Source organism: Cynoglossus semilaevis, chromosome 18, assembly GCF_000523025.1.
Source record: "Cynoglossus semilaevis isolate Cse_v1.0 chromosome 18, Cse_v1.0, whole genome shotgun sequence".
Taxonomy (NCBI): domain Eukaryota; kingdom Metazoa; phylum Chordata; class Actinopteri; order Pleuronectiformes; family Cynoglossidae; genus Cynoglossus; species Cynoglossus semilaevis.
The window spans coordinates 13359852-13379277 of NC_024324.1; the positions used below are offsets into that span (position 1 = coordinate 13359852).

General features: G+C 40.9%; 2 protein-coding genes across 4 annotated transcripts; both read right to left on the reverse strand.

Moving 5' to 3' along the window:
- Positions 1-420: 420 nt before the first annotated feature.
- LOC103394609 (catenin beta-1-like) lies at positions 421-8196 on the reverse strand. Of its 2 annotated transcripts, none has more exons than XM_008331999.3 (17): positions 8041-8196; positions 7025-7074; positions 5891-6100; positions 5561-5811; positions 5183-5421; positions 4844-5045; positions 4562-4706; positions 4321-4424; positions 3988-4122; positions 3689-3892; positions 3445-3603; positions 3231-3350; positions 2987-3137; positions 2776-2897; positions 1858-1918; positions 1495-1690; positions 421-1376 (listed from the first exon to the last, which is right to left on the reverse strand). In XM_008331999.3, exons 2-16 carry the CDS (start codon positions 7035-7037, stop codon positions 1500-1502), a joined length of 2307 nt encoding a protein of 768 aa, XP_008330221.1. In that variant the 5' UTR covers positions 7038-7074; positions 8041-8196; the 3' UTR covers positions 421-1376; positions 1495-1499. The 2 variants fall into 2 exon arrangements, with proteins under 2 accessions (XP_008330221.1, XP_024920870.1); XM_025065102.1 differs by lacking the exon at positions 8041-8196 and adding an exon at positions 7740-7940.
- Positions 8197-11038: 2842 nt separating this feature from the next.
- On the reverse strand, positions 11039-18366 carry dync1li1 (dynein, cytoplasmic 1, light intermediate chain 1). 2 transcript variants are annotated; one of them, XM_008332000.3, is made up of 13 exons: positions 18120-18366; positions 17804-17877; positions 16799-16915; positions 16467-16697; positions 16184-16338; positions 15314-15407; positions 14784-14919; positions 14594-14705; positions 14220-14279; positions 14060-14104; positions 13884-13971; positions 13385-13504; positions 11039-11546 (listed from the first exon to the last, which is right to left on the reverse strand). In XM_008332000.3, exons 1-13 carry the CDS (start codon positions 18221-18223, stop codon positions 11428-11430), a joined length of 1455 nt encoding a protein of 484 aa, XP_008330222.1. In that variant the 5' UTR covers positions 18224-18366; the 3' UTR covers positions 11039-11427. The 2 variants fall into 2 exon arrangements, with proteins under 2 accessions (XP_008330222.1, XP_024920871.1); XM_025065103.1 differs by lacking the exons at positions 17804-17877; positions 18120-18366 and adding an exon at positions 17531-17780.
- Positions 18367-19426: the final 1060 nt, after the last annotated feature.

The window sequence follows — 19426 nt, forward strand, 5'->3', positions numbered from 1 at the left end:
AAATAATAATAAATGACAATATTTTCATTTAATTTTCCATTTTGTGTAGTTGAAATAGAGGCAGGCAATATTTAAACTTTGGCTGATAATTTATTTTCTTTAAGACTAACTCATAGTAATTTGGTTTAACTTTCAGTCAGTTGATTCCACAAATATATATATAGCATTTTAAAGGTTAAAAGCACATGCTGTTTTTCTTAGTGACACTTTGCATGGAAAGAGCGCCATCTGCTGGAGACGACGTAGGTGGAAATAAAACATACATTAAAAAAAAAAAAACAGTCAAAATGGTTCTAAAATAGTGGTATCAAAACAAAAGCAGCTTTATAAAAACCTAAACAGTTGGGGACACTAGCTGGGTCACATCACACATCTTTAACCTTTTTTTTCATGCAAGAACAGAAGACACAGCAGACCAGATGAAATAAAATGCCATTTTATTGTTCAGCCGTGTCATAACCTCGTCTCCAAAATAAGAACAGCAGGACTACAACTGTTTTCGTCAGCCTAGCTACCCTGGACAGCACATAAAACCGGGTTTTATTAGACCACCAACGATAGCGGGAAAGACGTTTCTATCAGACATCCAATGATGGCATACAAAATAGTTGTTAACCTACCAGTGATACTGTATATAAAACAATTGTCTCTAGATTTATCCCCAACCCCTCCCTCAATTTCACCCATGTCCCTCTTCAGAACATTTGTGACACTGACATATTTTTATGCTTAAACAAGCACATATTAAGAATGCATATTTCTCCATTTCTGAGATTATAAAAAAACTACACAATGTTACACTTTAATTCAGAGTACAATTCAACTGATTATTAGTGTTCTACACATTCGGCCATAAACCAAAGGAACATTGTATAATATCACTATAACTTAAACACTACATGTAATATACGTTTTTTTTAAAAAAAATTACAAATGATTAGAATGAAGAGAAAATAAAGATGGCTAGTGTGAAGGCAAGCTGGGTCAGTACCATGACAGAGAATGAGTATTACAAAAAAGGAAATTAAAAAAAATAGAATAAGAAAAAATAGGAACAAAAAATGGATAATACAGGCAAGGCTAAAACATGTGTTTCAAACTTGAAAGATCCACCTCATGTGCATTCGTCTACTGTATATAGGTAACCTGCTCCATTGTGCCATTGAACCCCCACCTCAATCGTCACCCTTTCTTTACCTCTGTTTTCAACTTGCTTTGACAATCCTGTGGTAACCATCTTGTTCATTTTCTGGTGTCAGGCACTTTCCGAGACCCTTCACTTCACTCATTACCTTCAACAACTCTTAACAGGCCAATCACAATGCTGCTTCACACTGTACAGGTCAAATCACAATGCAGGTTCTATCAGAGTATGACTGTGGAAGAACACATGCAGAAAACAAAAAAAAATACAATAAGTGAGTGAAATAATGAGTGAACAGTGCTTATCATGTGGAAAACTGATTTAAGAGTTTGGTTTTAAATGCGTCGTACCAATCCTACAGGTCAGTGTCAAACCAGGCCAGCTGGTTGCTGTCCATCAGGTCCTGGGTGTGGCCGAGGTCTGGCAACGGGTCAGTGTGGTGGCCCAGGTCGGGCAGAGTGTCGGCATGGTAGTCTGCACCTTCCATCATGGGGTCCAACAGGGCGTCCTGACCATAGGCTGATGGGTAGGCTCTGTAGGCTGCATCTGAAATAAATTCAATAACTTTAGAACACATTTTCACCCCCAAATCACAAAAATAGTCATGTTATAATAAACCTTTGATCCACCTTAGAGGTAAAATTACATTAACAGCGAACATTTAATGGAGGATCGATAAAGGAGACTCTTAAATATGAGAAAATGTCACTCACCGTCCTGCCTGAAAGCCAGAGGATCCCCCTGAGCACCGATATCCAGTCCCAGGTCTCCAGTCTAAACCAGGAAAGAAGAACACAGTCTGTCAAGTTGTCATGGCCACAGGTCAGTGTAATTACTTGTTCCTCACTGAAGGTTACTAATACCATTTCATAGGAATGAGACATTACCTCAAAGTACGTTCAAATTTTAACAGTCACATTCAACACTCATTCACAACTAAAAATGTATATGTATAGCATGATATAAAAGCAAATATCTAATGAGCCAATCAGATTAAAGTAACCCAGACCTTTAAAGACCAGTGATGTAGTAAACACAACAGAAAATCAATAAGAAGAAAAAGAGCTCATGATCTATTTTTGAAAAAAAAAAAAAAACCAACCAAAAAAACAAAACACACTAAAGACAGTTAACAATTTGTCAAATGTGTGGTATGAAGAAAAACAGCTGAACAGACCACACATCAAACATTTAAACAAACGGGCAATGCTGTAGCAGACCATTTGTACAAGTCAAAAACAAATGAAAATACAGTACTACATTGTGTTAATTACTGGAGGAGGCAATTTAATAGCACATCAAAGAAAGAAAGCGTGAATGTCTTCAACACTGCAGCTTACAAGAGCATCCTCCGATGATCAACATGCTATAATTATATAGATAGAACTATAGAACTCATTCATGAAATGTATCAAAACGTTCTTCAAAGTCACAAGACTATGAACAGTGCAACTTTTGGCATGTGCTGCAAATGATCTGAATCATCGCTTCCTCTAATCCAAGGCTAAATCTCACAGGATCTAGATGTGCAAGATTTAGGCCTGGATTTGTTTTGACTTTAAAAGTTCTTTCTCTGCTCTCAAACAGAGTCCAAAGGATTACTGCAGATAAGATTTGATTTGACTATGTACCTCATTCCAGGCCATGGGCTCAGTTCTGAACAAAGAGCTTGTCAACTCCACCGACAGACGTTTCTTGTAGTCCTGGGGTTTGTCCTCAGACATACGGAACAGTACAGCTGCAGCGTAGGTGGCTACAGGAGGGGGAAACAAGTACACCCTATTTAGTCATTTTGCGCTCGCCGTTAATAAGAAATGTTCTATTTCTGACAGGTTTACTCACCAACGCCCTCGTTGCGGGAGTGCAGCAGCTCTGTCAGAGGTGCGGTGGCTCCTTCAGCCTCAATGGCCTCGGCTGCTTCCTTGTCCTGTGCCAGTTCACAAAGCACGCCTGCTGCCACACGCTGGATGTTCTCCACTGGAGAGTAGAGGAGCTGAGATTGGCAAAAAAAAGTTAGTGACACACATACTGCGTTCACAGTATTCAAGAGAGAACAGTTAAAAAAATTATTAGGTATTAGCTTTACTTGGACAAAGAGTGGAATGGTGTTGAGCCCCCTGATGACAATTCTGTTGTGGACGTCCCGGGCCAGGATGTGCAGAGCACCTGTACAGCCTTCCACTATTTCCTCCATACGCACACCCTCCTAAGAGGAAAGAAAATTAGGGGTAAAAAAAATGAATCACTTAATTTAGTTACACTAAATACATATTTAATGGGTTCTCAGCTTGTTTACACACCACAAACTGCTGCTGGTTTCCTCCCATGCTGGTGCGCCTCTGGGTGTCCTGGTGAGCTCTGACGAGCAGCTGGACCAGGCGAGGGATGGCACCCTGTTCACGCAGTGCGCTGTGATTGGCCGGGCAGAGAGCTAGGTTCCTGATCAGACCAACTGTTGCCTGGAAAAAAAAAAATGTTTATTTGTCAATAAAAATTCAATCATATTCATATAAATGTGATTAAAAAACTAAGAGAGCCGCTAACCTTGATGAGTGGCCAGTGGGATGGAGGATGCAGGAGTTTGACCACCACAGGCAGGCCATAATGTAGACGCACAGCATTCTGGGCCATCTCAGCATCCTGGTGGCGTGAGGTCAGGTGGCGCAGGGCACACACTGCTGGCTCTGTGATGTCCTCTCTGTCGCCAGCACGAAGCACTGTTCGCACAAGAGCCTCGATACCTCCAACCTTACAGAGGAGGAGAGCCGTCATTTAAATATATGTAATTAGAGACAGAGTTTCATAATAGTTCTTTATATACAGCTGGTGTGAGAGACACATACCTGGCAGACCATTAGTTTGTTACTGTAGTTGTTGCAGGTCAGGTTGGAGAGGATTCCAGCTGCACATGTCACTACATTGATGTCGTCACTGCCCAGCAGCTGGACCAGGGTCCCTAAAAGACCCTCCATGCCCTCCTGAACAAAAGTAGTTACCAACAGCAATAATTAGAAAACACACTGCTACTACAACTAGTAAGTAATATAACATGTATTTAGTTTCAATGTGTAGCGCTATAAAATGTTTATCACAAACTAGAAATGTTTGTACATTGATGAAGGAACCGCACCTACTTCTAAAATATGCACATGTAAACCAGTGAACGACAACTTTACCTGTTTGGTGGCAGCATCTGAAAGATTTCTCAGTGTCCAGAGACAGTTCTGGACCAAACGCTGGCTCGGGTCAGTCAGATGAAGACCCAGGGCCTGCATACCACCTGCACGCAAAGTACCACAAATGTTTCTCAAGTCATCACAGTCCACACAGTTGTGTGTCTTAATAAAGAATATCTAAGTCATTTTATTTAAACATTAGGGTTTTATTTTAGTGCCGATACCACAAGTGAGTACATACCAGCCTCTACGATGGCAGGCTTGTTGCTTGAGCAAACAGAGAGCACCTTCAGCACTCTGCTTGTGGTCCACAGCAGTTTCTCATATGTGAATGTCCTCATGATGTTGACCAAGGCTTGGGGGCCACCACTGGCCAAAATGATCAGCTTAAAATAATTTTAAAAAGAGAAAAGCTTAGTTTGATACACACATCTAAATGTGGCCATGCAGGAGAAATCAAAGACTTTTATTAAACAGATGAAAGACCCAGTTTAAATGCAAAGGTGAGCAGGGTGTGCAATACCTTGCTTTCCTGATTGCCATATGCCAGGATCTGCAGGCAGTCAGTAGTGATTGCCAGGAACTTGACGTTTGTGTTAGACAGCAGAGCAACCATCTTCTGCAGTCCACCAGCGAGGCGCACCGCCATCTTGGCCCCTTCCTGGTGCAGCAACAAGTTGTGGAGGGTAGTGATGGCATAGAAGAGCACACTGTCCACTGGTGAGCTGGAAAAATAGAAATATGTTAACACAACACATACACTGAAGTTATGCTGCAAATATCACTTATATCACTAAAAATCATTAATACATTTCAACAAACATGCAAATGTATAAATTTGCAGTTCTTTCAAGTTTCTTACCCCAGCATCTTGACCAAGGCAGGGATGCCCCCAGACTTAAAGATTGCAAGGAGACCCTCACGATGGTGAGACAGGTTGTGTAAAGTGCCAGCAGAGCAGCGAGCAGTCTCCACATCACCAGTGTTCTGCATGGCACGAACAACTGCAGACACCATTTGTGGTGAACGCATCAGGGCGTGCCGCGAAGCCTCCTTCTTCGACAACTGATGTACCATCACAGCGGCTTTGTTCACAACAACCTACAACAGAGATGTCCGTTCAAGATGAATGAATCAAATAAAAAAACTAAATGTATAATTATGATGGTTTTAATCTTTTTTGATACATCAAACAAATATAATTTTACATTTTTATTCAGGAGATTTCATGTTTATATACCTGGTCTTCATCATTGAGCAGTTTGGTCAGCTCAGGGATGGCACGAGTGGCCAGCTCAGCATCATCTTGATAGTTAATGAGGTTGACAACTGCATGCTTCAACATTTGAGAGGGCTCAGCCAGACGCTGCACTGCGGTTGGGTGAGCAGCATCCAGCTGGGTTGGTGGGATCTGGATACCCTCCTCCAAGGTCTCGGGGAACATAGCAGCTCGGACACGCTGGGCCCGAGTCATGGCATAACCTTCAATGTCTAGATAACATAGGACGACATCATAGATTAAAACTCACAAATTACCAGGCAGATATCAGTGGCGCTAGTTCAGTAATACCTGTGGCCTCAGGAGTGAAGGGCTGGTTGAACTCCCAGTCGTACAAAGTTGGATCATCCTCCTCTGCATCAGGATTGCCCTTGCCACTCAGTGAGGGCGCAGTGGTGGTAACTCCAGACTGGATGCCTGAATCCAAGTAAGACTGCTGTTGCCACTGGGTCACAGCAGCCTTACTGTCTCCCATTGCCATATCCAACTCCATCAAATCAGCTATATATATATATAAAAAAATACATCAGGTATGAAAAATATGAAGAAAAAGTCTTGGGAATTATTGTCTGAGAACAACACCAGTGCATTCATAAAAAATACTAGGCTGATAAACCATTGCAAACTTTCAGTACAAAGTATATAGATGTTACACCTGCATATAACTTACATATCACAATAAATGCAGCTTAGTCATTAGTTTAGTCTGCTACAAATAAAAACAAGGGTGAAACAGAAGTAATCAGAAAACAAAAGAATAAAGAAAGTTATAAATATCTACAACTAATTTTAGGGACAAATTATGGCAAGCTGTGCTCTGTAATCGCTGACACTGAAAGATATGACTGACTTCACACATGAAGCCATGCGCCATGGAGTTGGCAATGCACCATTAAAGACAGCTATGTTTATTTTCTTAATAATGTTTTATAAAAAAATGAAAAGCTCAGATGATGTGCACAAAAGATCATCTATGCTATTTCTACAAATTAGATTAACATTTTTGTCGGGCATATTATATACTAATGGCAGACAAAACTTTGACAAAACACTGACAAACTCAACATGTGCAAGAGTTGTATTTAGATAGACACAAAGCAGAAAAGAGACTGACAAAGTTAGTTTCTACCTTTTGATTGATTGAAATGCCTTAAACTATTAACAACTTGATAGGTGTGTATTTGTTTGTGGTAACAAATCTTGGTGCATTGATTCTACATGTGGCAAACATTTTAGGAGAGGGGCTTGTGCTCAACCTTGTGTGTTTTTTTTTTTTTCAAATACTGCAACGCCCCAATGCTAAAATGATCCCTTTTATTCATAGAAGGCCTCGAGTATGTGCAGAAAATGACTTGTGATCGGCCATGTTGACTGTAACATTAAATATTAAAACAGGCGCTACCTTGTGAAGTTTTTCATACTTACACTGAGTAGCCATTGTTCTCGCCTGCCCTCAGCCCTCACAGCAGATTTGTCTATGAAAATCAAAGGGAGACAGAGCGGAAATGAGAGAATCTGCAAGCAACCTTGAATTCCTCTGAGTCGAAACTGAAGTGTCGCGACGTCTACGCGATTTTACGACGAGGTCTTGTTAATAATTAACCCGCTGGTTTCTGCGCTACCTATGACAACTCCCCGTGATTCGTTCGCTTATTTTGCTCACTAATGTTGCTTCAAGAGGGGAAATGCCGAGTCTCCGACTCCAGCCGACAGAGCAAAGCAGTGGGTATTTCCAGGCCAGCACGAACACAATTCGCCATTCAGCGGCGAAGAACATCAAAGGCATATTTCTCCCCCTCCCCCTACCACCACCAGCACCACCACGGCCAAGTTCCGACCTCACAGCTTGGGTTTCCAATGAGAGAAACTCTCCCCTCCGCCCTGCAATCACTTCCATGACTCCACCTCCTCTCATGGTGGCTGAGAACACGAGAGGCTATTATCCCAACAACACGAGAGGTTACATTAAACACCGACATACCTCATTTATATAGAATGTAAGGTTTATATGTTTTACACACACGAGTCAACGTTCTAAAGCTAACAGGTTGGCTGGTGGTGCTAATAACATGGGTAGCTAACCATCGCCTAATGCGCTAACTAGCTAACATAAACAAACATTGACTTCAGCGTCACTTACGGAGTCAAAACAACCAAGGCGTATCCATACACACAGTGTAGTACATGTACTTTCTGAAATATATCACCTCATCACCTCAGTAGCGTCTCTTAACAAAACCGCACAAGTATTTAATTGTGTTCTGATTAGCTTAGCCAACTAGGACCTATGAAAAGTAGTTCCGATCGCCACCGTACAAAACCTGCTGTGAAAACCCCACTGGAGCCCCCGTGTCAATCAACGGCATTTTTTAGGTTAAAAACGCAAAATAGTCGCCTGTTAATAGGTAGACCACTACATGGCGTGAACGTATATTCTTTACCAGAGTCGAGCGGCTCCTCCGTGGTTTCTGTCAGGGAGCTTTTCCTCTTTTTTACCAGGTCTGAAAAATAGGGAAAAAACGCTGCTAGGTGAACCACCCGTAAGAGTCCGAACCACACCCGCTGTTGCTCCGCCGAAGATGTTGCCTCCGCTTGTGCGAAAGAACATCAAGATGGCGAGGAGAGAAAAATCACGGTATTCTGCCGCACTAGGAAAAGTAGATCCCAATTTGAAAAAAAATAAGTTATTATTGAAAATACTATTCGACAACAGCGCTTTTGCATTTTGCTGTGTTATGTATCAATGTAGAGGGTCATATAATTTTTTTTATTTATTTTTCATTGACATTTATAAATTATGCACGATACCTTTCGCTCTGGTGGTTGGAAGGGCGAGGTGCATTCATCAAAAGGAAACGTGATTCCTGAGCTGCTCAGGGTGTAAAAGGGTTAAATAAAAAACAAGTAAACACGAGTAATATGAATTCAATTTATTAATAACAATTAACTTAATAGTATTTGGAAAACCTCACTCAAAGGTATTGGTTTTTTGGATCAGTCATCTACATTCTAATACAGTTGAACGATAACTGTGTAAAGGGGAGTGTGAAGGTATTTCTTAAAAATAAAATGAACAAACCATTAAATATGACATCCCTCATGTGTACAACTAAAAGAACAGACAGTCTGCCACGCATGATCAAACACTTTGGTCTACAGGTCAAATGAAATTTGTAAATGTGAATGGACATTTTTGATACTTGTAAAATATTATATTCCTATATCGAAGGGAGAAAGTAAGTACAATATAGCAATTGAGGCAAGTGATTGAAATGGTGTAAATAGCATCGTAAGACCAATAAATTGCCCAGATCGAATACCTGCAGTCAAAGTAACCAATAGTGTGATGATACTTTTTTTTTTATTCGTGGCTGTGGTGAAATCTCTCATTAGAATGATTGATTTCAGCAGAGGCTTTTTGACAGTAGTAACAATAAAGCACTGGCGCAGCATATAAAGCACTGCAGTGAGCAGTGCAGGGGGTGTTTCATTCTGACATGAGGGATGGCAGAGCAGGTGTAAAATGAATTCATCCATTTATGTCTGCAATGTAGACAGATACAATAATGAAGGAAAAATATGCACAAAGCTCAACCTGTGGGAGAATGTTGCATTTTTAACCTTGAAAAGTGAATATTTTTCAATTGTCTTCATGTTCATTTGTCTGCTTTGCGATGAAGGCACAAACACAGATGACTGGCCTATAAAGCCTGATTGATTGTTCAAGAACCCTCATCAATATTCTATTTTTAGGTTGGAGACACAGTGCACAGTGGTCCGAGTCACCTCACTCTTCTACTGTGTGCTGCATACACTCTCTTATAAATGGACGCTCAAGGTCTGTCCACTGGAAAACTGTTTTGTACTTGATCAACATATTTATAAGGGTCAAAATGGACAAATAGCCTTTAATGTGACTACGAAACTGGACAAGAACATAGTTGATAATGTGAGACTTGTACCTGACACAGTGGCTGTCTGTCCTGGTCTGCCACGTGCCCCACACTTTGGAAACCACTGACCTATCGCTACAACTTCCAGCCTCTTCCTGTTATGGGGGGCCACGTGTTACTTATCCTCAACTATACAGCAGTTACAGCGATAGTGATTTTAAATGACAAAAATATAGAAAGAAAAAACAGAAGTAGCCAGATGAATGAATCCGAATAAATACACCTTTTATTTTACTGGTTAACAGATCTGATTATACAAACGCCAACACACAGCTCTGAAATAACAGGACCAATCAGCGAGACAATGACTGTACATTCGAAATGTGACCCTCCCGACCCCACCATGTTCTTCACCCTATACCCACCTGGTAACCCTGCCAGCGGTTATTATGAAACAGAATCACTAGTGCTTCCTTTTGTACAAATCGGCTACTCACCAACCACCTAGTCTTCCTGTTCAGTGCACCATCTGTAACCTACAGGCTTGAGCAGTATTTACCACCACAGCTAATGGCAGAACTGTTTCCATTACAGACTTCTGGTTCCTTCTACCTACGGTGTGCTGACTGTATTATGACCCTTTGATTTTGTAGTATTTCCTTACAGAGTTTGGTTTGTGTTCACAGCAAACACAGCTGCTGTAACAATAGTTAATGCACCTTTTAAGAGGTTGTAGTGTAAGAGCATAGCACAGCGGACTCCCCAGATACGAGTTTAATCCGTTGTACAACAGCACTCTCGTAACTAGATCGAATTTCCCATTAAAAATAACTAAAAACCAATCTAGATCGATTTTCCCAATAAAAATAACTAAAAACCAAATAATTCGTTACAGCCTCCCAGAAATATCCTATTAATTTTTCCTCCTATCTGGACATCAAAAACATAAATATAAACAATATTATATAAAATAATTATTAATAAAACATTTTATATTATTGTCATAAAAATTGGTAAAATAACCAAGCTTGGTTCAGCACTCGTAACATTGCAAAATCTTACAATAGTTGCAGAGTCACATACCATGGAATATGGAATACTCGTATTTCGGGAAGCTCGTATCTAGGGTGTCCACTCTAGTGTAGTTTTTGCTTCTTGGTTGAAATGCAAATTCTCCAAAAATCTAACATGACTATGTAGATCGATGTCAACTAAGTCTCATTTTCTACCTCGTTTTTCTACCTCATTCACACAGACACACACACACACACACTACCTTTCTCACATCCAAACATACAAATACTAGTAAGTTCTTCCCTTCATTAAATAAAAAAAAGTGTTTGCAATTTGTTCAGGCATATTTTTTGTTCATGATTTGTTCCTCTGGCCAAGCATCACTCCCCAAAATATGTTAAAGACACAAACAGCTGTCCCTATAGTACCTAAGTGCAGTTTGTACATGCGCTCCTTCAGTAAAAACACTACTGTATACCATCGCAATAAATGGATGGGTAATCACTTCTGTCACGATCAGTCTTTTTTAACCTTTTTATCCCACACTCCCTCCCTCCCTCCTTCTGATCCCACAATCACTCACTCATGGCCCCCACACCCATTTGCCCTCATGTAACAGACAGCCAGACAGTGACAGATACTTGCCCTCAGTGTAAGAGACATGGAGAGGAGAGGAAAGGGTGGGACTAAAGGGTAAAGGGGATGATTTAGTGGGAAAGAGAGCAACATCTTTATCTTCATCCTCAGTAGAAATGAAAAGAGGACGGGGGAAACACAGCGTCTCCACCCCTCCGCTTCCCCTTCCTCTCCCACAACTTCATGACGGAGAAAGTGCTGAGGCTGGACAAAAGAAGGAAGGACGAGGGAAGTGGAAGGTGGCTGAGAAACGGGGAAGGGGAGTGGGGTGAAATGTGTTGGTCTTCATGTGTCCTGGCCATCTGTGGCGGGGGTATCGTTGGCATTGGTCAAGTCTGAGTCAGTCTCCCGGCTGGAAATGCGGTCCAGTTCTGCCTGTACGTCACTCAGGCCCAGCTTGGAACCTGTAGAAGGGGATCATCCATTTACTAACAAGTCAAACAGTGCAAAAAAAATAAAAAATCAGAGCGAGTATTACAGCAAGAGTCAAAGTTAATGCAGTAGGGCTGTCATTTCTTTCAGATAAGGTTGGCTTATGCTTACAGCGACCTTCGCAGGAGTTTGCATTAATTGTGGTTTTTGACCTTGGTGTCAGGACTACATGTGGGGCCGCCTGAAATGTTGAGTAATTGATGGAAAAAAAAACATTCTGACCTATATTTGACGCCTTAACCACGTCAGATGCAAAGTGACAGCCCTACGAGTGATAACAAAGGGACGATGCAGTGAACACAATTGCACATGGGTGAACTAAGAATGTGAAGGTGAGCGACATCTTTTGAAAAAAAAAAAAAAAGTTTTTTTTTTGTTTTTTTGTTTATATGATGCCAAGTCAGATCGTCCATCACCTCAAGGGAACAGTTAGACTCCAGCTGGGGAGTAACAGAAGTGTTGGCAGACTGGAAGTAATTATTTAAATCACAATTTAAATAATAGACGGCATCAATGACAGTTCTGTCCCAGGATAGCAGCTCATGGAATGCTGTGATATTTTGGTTATCAGTGGTTTTCTTCTTATCAATTACAAGCATGTGCAATTGTGAGACATTAGTGGTGAGAAATCAATTGAAACATGCAGGTAAATAAAAACAAATGATGTTAAAGAGAAACCTTTTTTTTTTTTACATGTGCTGTTGTTTAAAGTCACTGAGTTTGTATAAGAGTTCATCAAAGAGCAAATCGGGACAACTAATGTCTGCCATTCCAAAGTTTAAAAATATCCAGTCTGACATTTCTCAGAGACTTAACACAACAGTGTTTGTGTAAAGCTAACACGTTTCTCCTTAATGTCAGGGATGCAAAGGATAAGAATTAAGGAAAGGAATAAAGGCATCTCACATCTGGCCATCTACAGGTGTTTGTATTTAAATCGTTTCAGCACCAGATATTAACAGGAAATCAATACATGTGTCTACATCACAAATAAACCAAAAAACTGAATTGTTCAAATGTGCTTGGGTGATAAAAAAACAAACAAACCCTCAGAACAATACGTCTTTGTTGAATGTAAAAAAAAAAGTCTTGCAAATGCACTTTCATTCAGCCGTGGGATCATGTCCTGAACCACTTCTCAGTCAGGTCACACTTCACTCTTGTCACGTTTGGTTGGGTTAAAACAAACCATAGTGTATTTTAACCAAACCTGGAGGATCAGTGAAAACGTAGGTCTCACTTAGCTCCATAAAAAAACTTCGACAGCAGCATTATTTCCATAATTTGCCTACTGAGAAAATACACCCTGTTCATTCAAAGTCTGCGAGGCCGGTGAAGTTCTAGAGAATTTGGTGATGCAGGAGGGTTGATCCCAGCAAACTCTCCGTGCGATGCTAAAGAAAACAAGAGGCAGAGTGATGGGGGAGGACAGGGAACAAATGGATGCTCCTGAGGACCAACAGTGACATACACGAGCGAGGATGGATGAGCAGAGTCTCCCACACACACCTTAACGCGGCCAGCATCCTCTGACTAGTGCACATACATACAGACAGTATGGAGGGTGTTAGAAGTGAAAATCCACAGAACAGACCATGAGTCAGTCACAGAGCTACACACAGATACAACGACAGTGACGACATGTTTGTGCGGCAGATCTTCATCCATGTATTGTGTTCATGGTTGTTGTTAAGGACAGATGTGACAAAAAAAAGATTGGCAGAGGGAAAATGAAAAGAGAAAGATGAGGAGGGATGAAGAGTAAAAACATCATTTTGACAACCTCCAGTACTTGAGGTTGGGTACTCACCTGACTTACGCACAGTTCCCGGAGTGTTGTTACCACCTGGCGTCCCAGGGGGCCCTGTTCCCGACTTCTTTGTCAGTAGACTGTTGAAGAAGTTTGCCAACACACCCTCACTGGTCTGACCTGCAGCAGACAGGTTGCAGTGGTTTACCACACAAATAGACAGTAGTAGGCAAACTGTGGCATTGGAATTACGTCAACACCACCACTCAGTGTATTTAATATTCATTCTCAGCAATTGTTACTGTTACAATGTAGCATAAGAACAGTGGAGTGGTTGGAAAAGCACAAATGAGTTATATTTTCAAAGCCATGCCTGCAAAAAAATCTGTCTTTTCAAACTGAAATCAGTTATTACATTAAAAAAATTAAAAAAATGAATTATCCAGCCACAAAGACAGAACTTTTATTATTTGCAAACTGCAAAAGGTATGAATGGAAACAAAAGTGAAGAGTGAGAGAGCAGCAGAACCACAGGCAGTGGTGTATGTACATGCTGTACCTGACTGTGGCATGGTGTTTGCCACGTTGGCAGCGGCAGAGCGATTACTCGTCCTGGGAGAACCAGTGGGCGCTCGGCTCGTGGTGTCCTGTAATCAGAGGTTATTTGGCACCAGTCAAATCCACTGAAGATGAATGTTCTTCAGGAGTGAAATATTTCAGCAGTAAATCACTCACCACGGGTCGACCAGCTGTCGCAGCCGGCTGTTTGGCGAGCAGCGACTGCAAATTAGAGCACAATTTGCACACTCACTGCAACTGATGCTTCATTACCATATCAAGACTCGGGGGGAGATTTAATTGGAGCTGCAGCAACACAACAGAAAAGTTTTCTGACCTGCAGTTTGACCAGAAACACTTGGTCATCTTCTGCTTGAATTTCCTTCTCATGTACGATCTGGGGAGAGACGGAGCAGTTCTACTTTAGTGATGAGCAGCAGAAAATAAAAACTTCAAAAGTTGCCTCAACCTTGCTAATATTTCAGTTAGAATATGGGCCAGGTATCCCTAGAGGACACAGGACTGTTGCATCAGGGTTCAGAACTATTGCAAGGACGACAAAAGAAGACAAATTCATTTCTGATATTTGTAGGAATTAAATAAGGTTCAGTGATATTTTAAAAAATAGCTACAAGTGTGTCGGCTCTCTACAAAAGGGGGCGCTGCAGAAATGGCTTGGGAAACATCGGACGGTTTTGTCCAAATTCATACCTTTCTGACAGGCGGTTTGACTACGACGTCCTCAAAGCTGTCCTCCGCTTTCACCATCTGGAAGTTCTCATGTAGAATGGCAATCTTCTTCTCATTGTCCCATCCTGAAGGACTGGTGGAGGACAGGAAGACACAAGGTTAGAGAACTAACACAGACACTCCTGCAGTCCTCAGACGGAGATGAACTCACATGAAGACGGCGTCTTTCTCCACCACCTGTGCAGGGCAGTGGAAGGGAAAACCATAGAGTCTGTGGACCAGATATTTGTAGAGAATGTCCAGGTTCTTCATTTCCTTCACTGAAGTATAAACCAGAGACGCTCCGTCTGACGCATCAGTCAAGGACATTTTCAACGTCCAAACACACACCAAAGCAGCAACAAAAAAAGGTCAAACACTAAACATTTAAGACAAAACTGAAGGGAAAAAATGGTGTACTGTAAATTAATTTAAATAATATATTTATTTTGGGAATGTGCTAGAGTACTACAAAATATATTTTTTGCCAGTGCACAACATATTTTCCAAGCATTTTATTAGATTTATGTCTTTTAACTATGTTTTGAAGTTTAAAAACACATTTCCTTCAATATCATAGAACTTTTAATTGTATTGTGGCCTAACTTTAAATATATTGTTTATACATTTGTTTGAACTAGCTGTGCGACAGGAACATTTTAAATGACAGCAACAACAACAATGGGACCATTTGAAGGATACACTGCAGACAGAAACGCCTGATGTGTGACTGGATGAAGTCGAGGTGCTCGTCTCTGTAGTCGTGCTCCTTCTCCAATGTGCTGATTGCATCACACTGTAGGCAGACGATAAGCAGATGTAAAAATGACTCACGCTGATGATGACACATCAGACTTTGAAGGCATTTTTCCACCTCAGGAACTACACCCAGAGAACTGGCGATGGTGCCCAGGAGGGAACAGGGTTGATTCAGTTCCAACACAGTCACTGCTCAAGATGTATTTTTCAGATTTTTCATACAAAGACAGAACATGCAGTGAGAACTACATTGGATTTTTCTTCAACTTCCACATAAAAAAAGAGTTCTATCTAGTCAATTCTAATTTATAAACATTTTTTTAACATTTGGAAAATACATTAAGATAACAAATAGCTAATCCTTAAATATATTTTTATTACATATAATATAAATCTAGTATTTAGGAGGCTACAACTAAGTGTCTGTATTTTCATCATTAGTTTGTATGAAAAGTGTTTTGCTAAACACCTTAGACACTTGGAATTTAATTGTTTTTTTGATAATTTTACAATTTTGTCAATTCATAAAGTTCCTTCAAAATGATGTGTAATAATCAGATCACATAATTTACTACAAATAATGTTTTTGTTAATCTATGCAGCAGTGACAAGCAGAACAACTTCCACTACTTCCACTAGAGGGCGGCAGATGACAATAAAGACCAGGCAGTTTAATTATTTGTAAGTATACAGTATATAAAGGCGGGTGTTTCACAATAAGTGAATTGTGAGTATATTGAATTTATTTTTGTAATGTCAAATATGTGCTGTGGTTTAAAAAAGGTTGGGAACCACTGCTTTAAAGTTTTGTACCTTGGTGCAGACCACAACCACTGGAATACCCAGGTTGTGTGTGAGTGTGTTGTCTCCCAACGGTAGAAGCACACTCTCCTCTTCATCACTCCTTCTCTGTGGAGTACCGTCCTCCACACTGCCGGGCTCTGTGTACTCCTGGAACTGTTTTACAACTACACACAAACATTGACAGTCAGAGACAAACAGTTAAATCTAGAAGTTTGAGCTCCAGAGTACTGCAGCAAGTTTTGTTCCTCGGATAAATCGGTTCGTCTGATGACTGTCAGGGTGTGTGACTCACGTCTGTGCTCCAGCTCCCGCAGCATTTCTGGAGCGACTCGGAGTTTATCGATGTGTTCCCTAGCGACAGAGGCCCACTTCTGCAGAGAGTCCAGGGCGTTCCAAGGCCGCGACATGTCAACCGTTATCATCAGCAACGTGTTGCTGAGGGAGTCCAGTGGTACTGCGACGCCCTGCAGCCCTTTGTGGTAAAGATCTCCATCTAACACCCAGGCGTTACACCTGGTTTGGTCTAAAGACACAGACGCAGAATAACGTCAATGTTATTACACACTTCTGTACATTTAATGAATTAGATATTGGTCTAGTGCAGGAGGAGCAGTCACTGATTACCATCAATGTCATCATCATGAACATTGAAGTAGAGATATTCCAGGCCTCGTCCTTTCATGTACTCTTCAACACCCTGCAGCTTTGCAACCAAGGTTGTCTTCCCCGAGCCCACCTCACCTAAACACACACAGAACATCAGCAAAAGCACACTTCTGTCAGGAATTACTAACCTTAAATATTTAAATATAATTATTTCTTTATATGACTACAAATTTAGAATTAATTGCATATTTTGCACAATGTGCAGAACTGCAGGAAAAAAAGAAAATTACTTATTGAGCCTCTGGGAAAATGCTTGATATAAGAACGACAAAGATATTTTCTGACTACCTGGCTATCTTGGTTTTTACATTAGGAAGAAAAAGATTGTTTTTAATTTCTGCATCTTCTAGGTAAATAACAACAAATCCATTAAAATGTCACTGTGTAGTAGAGGGTTGTGTTCTCATTACCAGTGGTGCATGGTTCATAATAAACTGCTACAGAGTGACAGGTGAGCTCTGTGCATCATGAGGCAGGTCTCTGACAGTGGCTTTAACACACAAATGGATCAATACTCAGGAAACTAGTCTGCTGATTAGCTGGAACAAGTGGCAGCCTGAGGATTAACAGAGGCGGCTGTGTGCACGGTGTGTGTGTGTGTTAGTGTGTGTGTTGGTGTGTGTGTGTGCCCTGAGGCACTGTCTGCACTATTCAAACAAGCGTGGACTGTTTTGTTGGTCTCAGCATCACCTGCTCCACACCGTTGTTAGCTTGACTGGATGCTAGAATGACTTGCAGTCTCCTCAGTTAATGATGATAGTGATGTGGTACAGAGTGTCTCCGTGTCCGTGCGTGTCAAACAGATGCACCTGTCTCCCTGCCTGCTCAGCTAACGGACACTGAAGCTAGCAGGTTTGCTTTAGCTGCAGCCTAAGAGCAGCTCAGCTGTGGAGACGTGTCCAGAACACAATGATGACATGATCAGCAGCTGCCGATGCTAACAGAACATGCACTGATACCCACCCATGACCAGGACATTTTTCCCAGAAGGTAGCTTAGATCTTGAATGGGTGGACACTTCACTGAGGATGGTGGACCTGCAGAGAGAGCAGCGGTGTTACTAACACGGCCCTCAAAAATCCCCAAAAACACCATTCACTAAAGAAGCAAGCACGTAAACAAGGAGCAGCTAAGCGCTGTCTGTCACTGATGCTGATACTAGCTTAGCCTCGTTAGCGGGCTAACTGTCAACCCATCATCCTCATCCCAGGACAATGGAATGTCCGCTTTCATTGAACCCACGGTCACGACAAACCCACTGTGATCGCTCATCACCTACCATAAATCCTGCCCATCGTCCTCCTCCGGGTGAGAGTTATCCAGGGTGCTCTTAGGTCCTGCTGAGGTGGAGGATAATAAAGCACTCCTCCCTGACGTCGCCATCTTCGCAGCGCTTGGAAACCAAGTCGAGTGCCCGGATGCAGCGGCTGTACGCAGGCTGTAACCCAGCCTGGTGCACTGCACACCGGGGCTGGGGCGTGGTCGGCCCGCACAAACCTATGGTTCACAGCTCCACGCGTGACACACGTAAGGGACAGACGGAATCTGACCTCTGTAGCTAAAACCTAACTTCGAAGTATTTACAAGTTCTGGTTATGTCTAGAGTAAATTAGTGAAAGACTGTGATTCTCAAACAGGGGAAACCAATATTAATATTAATAATAATAATAATAATAATAATAATAATGAGAATAATAATAATAATAATGGAATTTGACAAGAACAAGAACATTTAACTTTTATAAGAACACCATTGCCCTCAAAAAAGTCCATCATCTTTGCAGAGATATTATTTGAGAGAAAATGCTAACATGTGAAAAATCCATTCCAGTCACTATAAACAAAGGAGACCAAGAAAAATAAATATTACAGTATTGATTAAAGTTGCATACAGTGACATTTTACTGCACTCTGGGTTGTAGCAATACTGTTCATTAAATGTTACAACCACTAATACCTATCGCACAAAAAACCTGCCTTTATAGTCTGATTACATGAATCACATTACATTAAATACAGTATAGTATATACAATCTTCATAGTTTTAAATTGAAAACATATTGTCTGTAAAATGACCTGAAACACAGCAAGGGTGCCTACTACTGGACACTATATATAATACAACAATCTTTCAAATTAAAATAATAAATACTATTCTGTCTCGTTTTAAAAATAACTAGTAGGCCATTATTATTATTATTATTATTATTATTATTATTATTATTATCATCATCATATGCAACAGAAATATATATTTGTGCTTTATTCCTCCTTACTAGACATGTATAGCTATAGTATATATATATGATATATATATATTTATATATATAGCTCTTTATAATATAAAATATTAAAACATTGTGAGTTCACCCTACAATGCTCTTGGATAACGCTAGGGGGTCTGCTTAGTCCCGGTTGGGAAAGCGTTAGCTAGTGTATAAATCCCTGCTCTAATCGTGTTGAACGAACAGCAGAGACTCAGGTGTTTTTGGTCATCACCGATTATAAAACCGCTCAGGCGCAACGGAACCAATCAGAGCAAAGAGGCAAAATAAATAAATTAAATTAAATCAGTTTAAAAGTGCC

Bases quoted from the DNA above. Each gene is read 5' to 3' on its own strand.
- LOC103394609 (XM_008331999.3), bottom strand. The intron at 4,123-4,320 runs GTAAAGTTGTCG...ACTTTTGTTCAG, and splicing joins CAGATGCTGCCACCAAACAG to GAGGGCATGGAGGGTCTTTT. The intron at 1,919-2,775 runs GTACATAGTCAA...TTCCTGGTTTAG, and splicing joins AGCCCATGGCCTGGAATGAG to ACTGGAGACCTGGGACTGGA.
- dync1li1 (XM_008332000.3), bottom strand. From the start codon at position 18,223: ATGGCGACGTCAGGGAGGAGTGCTTTATTATCCTCCACCTCAGCAGGA. The intron at 14,280-14,593 runs GTATGAATTTGG...GTCTCTCCCCAG, and splicing joins TCAAACCGCCTGTCAGAAAG to ATCGTACATGAGAAGGAAAT. The intron at 13,972-14,059 runs GTGAGTGATTTA...CTCTGATTACAG, and splicing joins CGACAGCTGGTCGACCCGTG to GACACCACGAGCCGAGCGCC.